Source organism: Carcharodon carcharias, chromosome 9 (assembly GCF_017639515.1).
Source record: "Carcharodon carcharias isolate sCarCar2 chromosome 9, sCarCar2.pri, whole genome shotgun sequence".
NCBI lineage: Eukaryota > Metazoa > Chordata > Chondrichthyes > Lamniformes > Lamnidae > Carcharodon > Carcharodon carcharias.
The window spans coordinates 1,611,827-1,623,829 of NC_054475.1; the positions used below are offsets into that span (position 1 = coordinate 1,611,827).

The 12,003-nt window shown below is 40.4% G+C and overlaps 1 protein-coding gene across 1 annotated transcript in view; it reads right to left on the reverse strand.

The window, feature by feature from the left end:
- Window positions 1-1,295: 1,295 nt before the first annotated feature.
- Window positions 1,296-12,003, reverse strand: part of LOC121281984 (decorin-like) — a 53,362-nt gene continuing 42,654 nt past the window's right edge. The window contains exons 8-10 of the mRNA XM_041195293.1: window positions 11,814-11,907; window positions 6,807-6,945; window positions 1,296-1,634 (exon numbers count right to left, since the gene is read on the reverse strand). Of these exons, the coding sequence (XP_041051227.1) occupies window positions 1,440-1,634; window positions 6,807-6,945; window positions 11,814-11,907 (428 nt within the window). The 3' untranslated portion in view covers window positions 1,296-1,439. The remainder of the gene's footprint in view (window positions 1,635-6,806; window positions 6,946-11,813; window positions 11,908-12,003) is intronic.

A 12,003-nucleotide genomic window follows, 5' to 3' on the forward strand; every position in this document is an offset into this window, starting at 1 on the left:
GGCCAATTAAGGCCCGCCCAGCGTGACGCGTACCCAGGAGCGCTGAGCACTCCCTGTGTGGGTGGGGGGGAGGAGGCTGATTCAGGGCATGCGCGTGAACGAGTGCAGGAATCTCCCCGGGCACAGAGATGCTTCCCAGAGGTCAATTTGATATTTAAAAATTTAAATAAAGGGAAAAAAAAAATTCTTAAGACATGTCCCCTCATGTGACAGTATCACATGAGCTGGGACATGTCTATGAATTTTATTGAAAATTTTTATTAAAGTTTAAAAACCTTCATGAAACCTCATCCCGTTTGTGGATACATGCCGGATGTCACCGCGCGTCATTTTATGCGTTGGCGAGTGGGGTTCACCCCCAGTTGCTGACCCGAAGATTCTGGCCTTGAAGTTTGATGTGGCTGATCAGCAATGCCTTGTGTTTATTACCAAAATGAAAGATTGAACACGTTAGGTGTTGGTTGGATCTGTGTAAATAACAGGTTTCATGTGGAAACAGTGAGGGAGAGGGACTGATTAAACAGCTCTTTCAATGACCTAGCACCGGCATGATTAGCTGAATAGCCTCTAGCCCTTTAAGATTCTATGGAACAGACTCAACAAGATCAATCATGCACTTATGTGTCTCTATAATCTGGAATTAAATTCAAATTGGAACAAAATAATTCCCTTGTTCCTCCCTCTTTCGATTGAAGAACTGAGCCAGTTCTGCTTAAAATTACATAGGAGACTGTCTTTAAGTGCATTTTATTCTTCTGTTCCAAATATGAAGAAATAACCCCCACCCTCCTTTTCATCATCTTCAGAGCTTAAACAATACTTTACATTCACTGCTGCCAAGATGCTGTGCAAATTCATGTGACTTTCTTCAAATCTTTGGCACTTACAGCTTTGTCGTGTTGGAGCATGCAGTACCATACATATCATCATTGGCTCAGCACTTTGATTGTAGCAATCCCCTCTTCTTAATGCAGACCGCTAAACCCTGAAGAATTCTAGAGTATTGTGTACCTGGTGTTATTGCTGACAGAATGATGGTGATAATAAATGCATGATACATTAAATAGACTATTTACCATCAAATAATACCATAATATCAATATGGACTTTCTGTAACATTTTTATTATGCAAACTGCAAAAGAAAGCTTGCTCTTTATGAACTCGTTATTTGTGCATATTACAGTACATGATGCAGAACATGCCCGTGTACAATATTGACTCAAGAAATGGTAAACGTATAAAAAATGGTGAAAAAAAATCCACTTAAACTAGTAGCAGAATGAACGTCGTGAGTGTAAAAGGAAAATGTTGCTGCTATATTTTACTTTCATATTCGCTATTCAGCAGTTTGATTAAGGAAGACAACTGTTCAAATGGAAGTAAGTGATCTGGAATTGGGTATCTGGCACCAATTTCAGTCCTTATTCATAATGAGGCTTTAGTTGGGTCTCTCCAATTGGATAAATATCCAGTCTAAAGCACAGCGGAAAACTCCAGGCTCAATTTCCCAGTATGGAATAGGATTCCCGTACAGGCTGATCCTGCTGTATGGGCTCTTCATTGGATCATCAATCTGAGGACAAAAGTCACCACCTTTTAAATGAGCTATCTGGTTGTCATTGAGATAGAGGGCCTGTAATTTGAATAATTAAATAATTAATAATTATAATTAAATAATAATTAAATAAAATTAAACCCAATGAATTCTGAACATATTAATTACTTCCAACAAAATGCAAAAACAGAACTCAACATTTATCAGGGATTGTGAAATACGTTTACAGAATTCTAGAAAGGTTACAGGAGGCCGCTCGGCCCATTGTATCTATGCAGGAGCAATTCAACGTGCAATTTTGTTTCTTCAGATAGTTATCCAATTCCCTTTTGAAAACCACGATTGAATATGCCTCACCATACTGTCAGGCAGTGCACTCCAGATCCTTACCACTTGCTGTGCACAAAAGCATTTTCACATGTCACCTTTGGTGCTTTTGCCATTCATATTAAAGCTATGTCCTCGGGTTCTCGATCCTTATGGCAATAGGAACAGTATCTCCCTCTTTACTCTGTCCAGACTCCTCATTATTTTGAAACAGAATGACAAACTTTTCACTGTACCCTCCTAGTATAAATCTACCTAGTACACATTGCATAGAAAACTTGACCACACGCACATTCCACAAGTGGTGTTGAAATAATTAAGGATGAAACTGAAAGAGCCGAAGAAGTCTTAGTAGTCTTGACACGAATGATGTGCAACCAAAGCAAAGAATAAGGAATTGCATTTATGAAGGGTCTTTAATGATCTCAGGACATCCCAAAGTGCTTTATAGTTAATTGTTTAAATGGAGGAAGGATGGTAGCCATTGTGAACACAGCACAATCCCATAAATAACAAATAATGATCAGAAAATCTGTTTTACTGATGTTGTTGGGGGATAAATATTAACCAAGACATCAGAGATAACTCTCCTGATCTTCTTCAAAATAGCATCATAGGAACTTTTACATGAAAAAGTAGACAGACTCTTGCTTTAATGTCTTATCTAAATATTGGCACCTTTGACAATGGAACTCTCCTTGAGCACTGCACTGGACTGTCAGCCTATATGTTTATTCTTAAGTCTCTGGAATAGGACTTGAATCCACAACCTTCTGACTTAGAGGCTGAAAGCTATCACTGAGCTTCAGCTGGCATTGTGCTAAACAACATAGCTAAAACAGTAGTATACAAATCAGAGGAGGTTATGGTCAGACTGTTGTTACCATCTTGATAGAGACTGATAACTTTTAAAAAGAAATTGAAATGTCCAGTTACGAGTCAAAAGAATGGTACAAGATTTCACATTTTAAAACATTTACTGTAACAAATGAATAAAATAGCACTTTACAACAAACACTATTTTCTTTTGGTAAGCAATTTATACTTTATACTATGGAAAGGTTCATTCCCTTTTTATACTTATCACACATCTCACTCTCCATGGAATTACAGTCCTTATAGCAAACAGTTCACATTTGATCCCTGCTTCCAATGGTCTCCTGTATCCCTGTTTCACCAAGTTGTAACTTCGAGTGGCTGTATCCAGGTGCATTCCTCAGTTTTCAGTGTTTCTTAAATCCACCATTAGTAGTAAAGCCTGTTCTGATGATGATTCTTCTTCCCCCTGGTCATGCCAGGACAAATCTCCCGGAATCCTTAGATGGCCACAGGCTGTGTCTCTTTGACTAGAGACCTTCACCCTCCTGCATCCAGCTATGGTAGCTCAAAATCCAAAAACAGCTCCTTCTCTCTGCTGGCCACACAGAACTGCTACCTGTGATATTCATTGGCTTGTAGGGAAGCCTGTAACCTGATCTCAAAAATGTCATCTTCCCCATGGCAACATGAAAGACATTAATCTTGCATCCAGGTAGAAATGCTGATTAGCTATTCTTGACCCTAACTTGCTTTCATCTTTGAAGTTCACAGCACAACAGTTTACAAGTTGATACCCTCAACACATTCCTTGGACTTTGGGAGATCAGAGTATACCCATTGTGAATTCAGAGACTGCTGCCATTGTCTCCACCTCCATCTTTGCACCTACTTCCTCATAAAACAACCTCAGCCATCCTTTGATCTCCAACAATCAAACCACCCAGACTTATTGTCAGACAGACTTCAGAGCAGATTACATGATGCCCTTCATTTACCTTAAATTTAAAGCTACAGTTCCAAAACATAATCTTATAAACCTCACAAGTGTAACACTGTCCAATGCTCTGATCAGGCCCCACCTTGAGTAATGCATTCAGTTCTGGTTGCCAGGAACCAAAAGAGGCATTTTTAAGGATTCAGGGCAATGCTACAAAACATTATCAGGGATCTGAGTTACAACAACAGACTGGAATAACTTGAGCTTTGCAGTCTGGAAAGGAAAACACTGAGATGCAATCTTCTAAAGGTTTTGTTAATAGTATAGCAAAAGTTAATCCAGAATAATCAAACTGGGAGCGTAGAATGAAGAATCTCTGGTTTAAATAAAAAAGGTCAGCTTTGGAATTATTCAAGAAATCCTTTCAAACAAAGCTGATTAATGTGTGGAATAAACTTCCAGACAGAGTAGTGGAGCCAAGAACAATGGAATATTTCAAGATGCAGTTGGATGTTACGGATGGGAGGCTGTTAGGATCTCTTTAAATACTTGAATGAATATTGACTGCACGGCTTTCCTCATTCTTGGTTCGATCATTTATTCACAAACAACACCCTCTGCCAGGTGGCAAGAACAACAAGTTTCTGGGTGTTGAAGAAACACAGCTTGAGATATTGAATATTTTTCTCATGAGGACATTACCACTCATTCACTGTGGCCTGGAATGGTACTCTAAATCTCTACACCTACATCATAAAACTTTGCACAGATTTTTGATTCCTATAAAAGCAAAACAATGAGTATCTGTTTTGTTCATGAGCCAAAAGAGTCTGAAGTGTTTTGCAGCAGAGAAAAACAAAAGTGTTTTTCATGTGGTGAAAATGCAAAGTCACCATTTGGATTTCACACAAATCAGAAAAGCCAAAAGCAGACTACAAGGTTGATAGTTTTTCATCTCCTTCCTCAGTAAGTTCAATCAGTGAGAAACCCAAGGGAAGCAAAATTATACCAGGGCAGAAATGTAGCTTCGATACCTTTGAATTGAGAAGATTGAGGGATAATCTTACAAAAGCAACAAAGTGATAATTAAACTTAATTGAACAGAGCTTTGGCCAGACTCCATCTGGAAAACTCTGCTCAGTTTTGGACTCTGAACCTCAAAAATAGTATATTGGCCTCGGAAGTGGGTACAGGACAGATTTACCAGAATGCTACCAAGATTAAATTATGAGGATAGGTTGCATAAATTCGGTTTGGATTTTCTTAGAAGGTTAAGGGGTAATCTAATTTAAGTCTTGAAAATGATAGAGATTCAATTGGTTAGATATGGGGAAACTATTTATCATAGTGAAAGGATTCTAAACAGGAAGCCATAATTTTAAAACTGGAGCTATGCTATTTTAGAGGGAAACTAGGAACAAAGAATAATGGAAATCAGGAAGTCTCTGCTCACAAGGCTGTGGAGCGTCAGTCAATTGATTTTTTAAAGACTTAGATCACTGATTTCTGTTGAGTAAATGTATCGAGGGGTCTGGAGCAAATGTGGGTAAAGGAAGTTAAGGTACAGATCAGCCATGACCTACTTGAATAGCAGGACAAGCTGGAGGGGCTGAATGGCCTACTCTTGCTCTTCTCTTCATGTTCCAGAATACACCAGGAGGAAGCGAGCTGGCTTTCAACATCTTTAGAGATTCCTTGCCACATACTTCGAAAGTGAGACAAGGGCAACAAACAGGCTAGTAATCACCTTCAAATTCTTGTTTTCTCAGCTATTTCTGGACTCATTAATTTTTTCATTTGTATTTTTTAAGGCAATGTAATCAAAAGCTCCCCTACATATTTTTTCATCTTTGTCTCAAGGCAGTGAAATATTTCCACAGGCCCTGCTTTCCAACTTCCATCATGCCTAATTGGTCATTCTTCATTCATAAACCTAGATAATAGCTGCAGGCTGTTCAACATTGGCAAACTCAACCAAAATTGGGTGGAAACATGGCAGAAACAACAGGCAAATGTGATGATGAGGCCTATTGCCACCTTGCAAGTGGGATTTCCCTTTCCCCAACCCCCTTTAGGACTGCAGTTGCCCTCTCCTTCTCAGCCCTCCATGTGAGATAGGGACTAGGCCACCAGACATCTCTTCTTGGCCCTTATGTTTGCTATGGTGTAGGCCCTGGGCACTAGCTCTGAGGAAGTCCCCTTCTGCCAGAATGTCACCCTGAAGAAGACAATTTGCCTCCACAACCCCCACTTCCCACTCGGTTCTTTGGAAAATCATAATTTGGAAAACATTTACCAAGTAAATATTAATTTGTTACAACCTTGTCATGCAATTATCCAGTGAAGTGATTGTAAAACTTTGCTCTACGACTGTGATAGTAAAGGATTCATTATTTAAGGAGGGAATTAATAGAAGTGTCCAAAATTATGGAGGGCTTTGATTGATAAATAAGAAGAAACTGTTTCAATTGGCAGGGGATTGGTAACAGAGGACACAGATTTAAGATCATTGTTAGAAGAACGAGTGGTGATATGAGGAGAGGTTTCTTTATGCATTCAGTTATTTTGATCTGGACAGGGCTGCCTGAAAGGGTAAAGAAAGAAAATTCAATTGTAATTTTCAAAGGGCAATTGGATATGTTATTGAAAATAAGAAAAAAAGCAGAAAAATTTGCAGGGTTAAGGAGAAAGAGCAGGGAGCCGATAGTGTTTTCAAATAACTGGCACAGGCAGGATAAGCCAAATAGCCTTCTTTTGTGCTGTAAGATTCTATGAAATGTTCTGACAAAAAGCTAAGGTGCCTGATGATCCTTGGTGTTCTCCCATGTAAGTCCCAATCACATTCCAGCCTTTTAAGATTCCAAGATAGAAAAAGTAATTGCATGCATGTCACCTATTTAAGCTTGATCAGAGGGGCAGACAGGAATGTCTAAATACTTTAACTCAGTCAAAAAAATCTGTCTCTCAGAGTTTAACAAATTGGTTTTATGTTTGGAGGAGTAAGCTGGTTCCTTTCCATCTTTTCAGGCCTCCATAAGCAGACAAAACAGGCAATCAAGACCTCACTTCCCTCACTGTCATAAGGTAAAGCCTTATGGAAAACTTAGGGAAAACTGGTCTCTCAATCTAACATCACCCATTTCACCTCCTGAATGTCAGCACCTTACCATGATGTTTTTGTGCTGTGGTAGGCCTGGAGGAATGGCGAACAGCCTATTGTTGTCCAAGTGGAGATCCTGGAGGTTTGGCATGTGGCTGAGAGTCTTATTCGCAAAATACCTGATTTTGTTGGAACTCAGCCTCAACCTGCAAAGAGTAAAAGAAAGAGATGAGAAGCATAAGGAGATCTGGGCAGCACATTGCTGTGAAAACTCAAGACAACTTCCTTACTAAGTGATGGGCAGATTAGTCATTTGGAATATTGGGAGTGTCCTGTGAATGGTTCTATGGCACTGCCTTATCGAAGCTCCCCTCCATCCATGGGAATCCCAAAGAATCCTGTTCACTTTAAGGGGAAACAATCCCCTAGGGCAAAAAAAGGACCTCAAATGGAATGTTCAGCTAATATGGATGGCAACATAGGGCTTGGGATTCCTGTTTTGGAGAAGAATAGAAAAAAAGACTCCTGCCTGGAGTGGGTGAAGAATTTGTGATGGAATCTGATTTTATGTAAAGTAATTGCAGTGTCCCTTTAAATTCTGGTGGGGAGGTGCTGGGGTAGCAGACATACAAAAATACCCTGTCTAAGTGAGTTCCTGGGAAATCTTAAGAATGATAATCCCTATTGAAAGAGGGAGATGGTGGGGTAGTGGTAATATCATTGGGCTAGTAATCCAGAGTTCTAGGCAAATGGTCTGGGGACATGGATTCAAATCTCATAACAGTTGGTGGGAAATTAATCCGATTAATAAATCTGGAGTATGGAGAGCTAGTCTCAGTGATGGTGACCATGAAATTGTGGCTAAAAATCCATCTGGTTCACTAATGTCCTTCAGGGAAGGAAATCTGCCACCCTTACCTGGTCTGGCCTACATGTGACTCCAGACCCACAGCAATGTGGTTGACTCTGAAATAGCCACTCAGTTTAAAGGGCATTTAGGGATGGATAAGAGATGCCTGTAACCCATGAAAGAATAAAGGGGAAAAAGCATCTTTTCCAAGCAAAGATAATTGATCCTAAAAATATTGATTATCTTCAACCGAAGTCTCTTTAAACTCATAGAATCACAGAAAGTTTATGGCACAGAAAGAGGCCACTGGGATCATCATGTATGCATCGGCTGAAAAAAACGAGATACCCGGCCTATTCCCACCTTTCAGCTTTCGATCAGTAGCCCTGCAGATTATGGCACTTGAGGTGCATAAACCAGACACCTTTTCAATGAGTTGAGAGTTTATGTCTTTACTACCCTTTCAGGCAGTGAGTTTCAGACCCCCACCACCACCTGGGTGAGAAATAACTAGTTCTGTTGGGAACTGAAAAAAAGCATAAGTGGTTTTTTTATAGAAAAGGTCTTTTCTGGGACTCACTTACATGCTTGAAAATGGCATTGAGTTGCTCCAATTTACCAGGCCTCAATCGGGGTCAGTGCCTTTGTTGAGCACTTTTAAGCAGTGGCAGCCCATCCTGTCCCTGAAGCTGGCCCGGTACCTGTGGCCTGGGAAGGTATCAGTGCAACTGGGAATGGCTGGGTGTTCCACATGTTGCACTTACACTGGCAGATCAGGATTTGAGGGATTTTATCCTTAACTAACCCAAATTGTTCTGGGTCCAAGCTAAATTCTGAGCAGCTAAACTTAAATAAGATTGTATTTGTTTGTATTTAGGCATAATTACCGTCGGTTGCTTTACCTCGTGCACTTTAAAACATTTTCTAGATCATAGCTGTGTGTGCACCAAACTTCCCACATGCACAATTGTGATTTTCTGAAAGGCTTTAACATCTGTTTTTGTTTTTAAGCTGCATCATTCTTGGATCAGCAGCATCACAACGTAACATGTCAAAAATGAATGGATCCCAACATCTGTCTCAGGCCTGGTCTACTCTCATCTTTGTTAATGTCTGCTGTGATTGGTAAACTACACACCACCATAAAAACTGTATTGTGCCCAGAGGCCATTCCTCACGTTCATCTAGACGTGTAACGTAAGGGCAGAACTAGGTCAGACGTGAAGCGGTTCTTCTTTTCCCGGAGAATGATGTACCTGTGAGACAGGCTGCCTGCTCTTGTGCTGATTCATTGAATCCCTTCAAGCAAGATCTTGGCCTATATCTATCTAGGGTAGAGATGACCTTGTATAGGATGTTGTTACCATTATGGGGTTTATAATATTGTTATGTTTTGGGACTGTAGTTTTAAATCTAGGTAAATGAAGAGGGTCATGTGACCTGCCCTGTAGTCTGCCTGACATTAATCTTTACTGGTCTGATTATTAGAGATTCAAAGGAGGCCTCAGGCTGTTTTACTGAGAAGAAGGCACAAGATGTACCTGCTTGGAGACGATGGTGGCAGTCGCTGAGTATATCATGGGCAGAATTTTCTCGTCGCTGCCCGTCATTCTGATCTTCTGTTTGGCGGGCACACACTGGAGTCGGCTGCGCACCCGCCAAACTGTCAAAGGCCTGTTAAGGCCATTAATAAACTAATTAACCAAATTGATAGGGCTGCCCATCCAACCTTAAGGCTAGCTTCAGGCAGGTGAAAAGCCCAAGAGGCCTTCGCAATTTGCATGAAACCACATCCACGGGCGGGTTCATGAAGGTTTTATTAAATGAATAAAATTTTTTTTGACACTTTCATAAGCATATCCCAGCTCATGTGACATTGTTACATGAGGGGACATGTCTGAATAATTTTTACCTCCCCTTTTTTACAAATTTTAAAAGTGAACTTTATCTCCCTGAGGCAGATCTGTGCCTCAGGGAGATTTCTGTGCTCTTTCGCGTGTATGCCCAGACTCTCTCTCCTCCCCCCATCCGCACAGGTAGCGCTGAGCGCTTAATTGGCCCGCCCACATAAAATGGCGGTGCGCAGCCAATCACAGGTGATGAATGGCTCTGCACCCACCTGTGCCCACTCCTGACTGGCCCGCCCAACAGGCAGAAGATTCTGCCCCATGAGTAGACCCTGAGATTCTGAAAGTCCCAGCAAGGTGTTACTAGTATTCGATTGTAAACAGTTGTGCTATAAACTATCCATTTACTTCCAAGATGAATACAGCTAATTAGCATTTCTACCTAGATACAAGGTTAATATGTTTCATGTTACCATGAGAAAGAGGACAGAGGAAACCATTATTGATACCAGGTTACAGGCTTCCCTAGCAATCCATGAATATCACAGGTAGCAGATTGTTTGGTGTGGTCTGCAGACCTCTGTGGACAAAGAGCAAGAGATTGAGGCAGTCAGTCCTGAACCTGAAGCAGAGAAAACGCTGACGCGGTTGTTCACTATGCAGAAAGCAGGTAGGAGCTTGTTCTCAATTTGAAGTGACTGAGTTCATGAAGATTTGAAGGAGGCCAGAGGATTTGCCTACTAGCCTGGGCTAGTGGGAAGGAATCTGTACTGTAACCCTCACAGTGAAAGTCAGTTCTGTGATTAGAAGCTATCCAGCTGGGAAAGTAAACAGGAAGCAACTCATTGGAAGCTGGGAACAATTGTGAACTGTACACTAGAAGGGCTATAATTCTGTGGAGGTTACAATGCGTGATAAGTATAAAGAAGAATTGTCTTTCTGTCATTCAAAGTACAAGTTGCCACAAAACGAAAATAGTGTTTTAGCAATAGTGGGATTTTTGAGTCATTTGTTACAGAAAATGTTTAAAAATTCAAAATCTTGTCTGGTCATTCTTTTAGCTAATAACGGGAAATTCGAAGCTCTTTTTAAAAGTTATCGGTCTCTACAGAGGTTGTAAGAAGATAAATATCTTCTTGCATTAATCAGAGCCAATGTGACCTCATGGACCAGTTTGGATTACCTACAAGGATCAGAGATGAATGTTCAGTTTTGTTTCCCCTGCATTCCTCAAGGACTCCTTTTATACTTCCTAACTGGTTTCCCTCCTCTCCCAGGAGATGACACAGTCTCAGGTGACTGAGAAGTATGTATTATGATGGATTGGGCACCACAACTAGTGGAACAAGCTGGATGGACCAGCAGCTCCTTACCTACAGTGGGTTCTGTAGCTTCATAGACGATAAATATTAGCAAACTGTTCAACATTGCAGTCTAGCCTAATCCTGAGTCATGCCCACTTTCCACTCTGTGCCCTTTGGGATTGGCAGCCCTGTTCCATTAGGATTACATTAAAATGGTTAGAAATTTTCATTATGCTAGGGTTTATGAGATTACATCACAAAGAAAAGGAGGAAAGAGGCAAAAAATTCACACCGTGGACTAACATTTAGAAACTGTTACCTAATTACCAGAAATTTCAGGACAAGTGAATGTCCGAAGTTGGAAAGTGCAGTCAATTTCTAGACAATTTTTTAAAAATACTTACGTGTTGCCTGATCATTAATTACTTTTTGAATTGATCACACCATCAGAATGGACTGGAACGCATGGCTGAAGTGTTTTATAGCTGATCAGTGAGCCCCAGCTATTAACCCTATTGCTTTAGACATTCCTGTAATTCTTGGTCAGCACAAGTGACAATGTGATAGACATGAGTAAATATTTCACCATCCCCAGAAATGGGATACTGGTGTCTTGACTTTGCTATGTAAATAAATGGATGGGGGCACATCAGGGAAACTTGAGAATTTAACTGTTTAGTGAGGGAACTGTGAAAGCTGAAGATCAGAGTTTAATTGCAATCTCCACTGCAAGCTAGAAATTAAGATCAAATGTGAGTTTCCTTTGTTTAAATATGATTGCTCCTCCTTTAAGGCATGTTCAATTTTTGGAGAGTACTTTTCCATTTCCCTTTATCTTTTAAACAATCTTGGAAGAAGTATGCATACTTTCACTTTAAAATAGCTGTGGGGTTAAATTCAAGCAACAGCAGAGCTGGGGATTCCGGATTAAGTTCTGATGAAAGGTCATCAGTCCTGAAACGTTAACTTGGTTTTTCTCTCTTCACAATGTTACCTGACCTGCTGAGCATTTTGCAGCTTTTCCTGTTTTTATTTCAAATATTGCATTTCAGAGTTGATTTTAAATACTGCACCTGACCAAAGTGCTGAGGTTTTTGAAGTCATCCACTTCCACTTTGAGAATTTTATTGCGGTCGAGATGCATCTCAGATATTGAACTTGGCAGGTCTTGGAAACAAATCGAAAGGAGGAGTGAGAACATATTAGCATATTAGTTTATGACTTACATAATACTACAGGGCCCTTCCATTACTGTAGTTACAA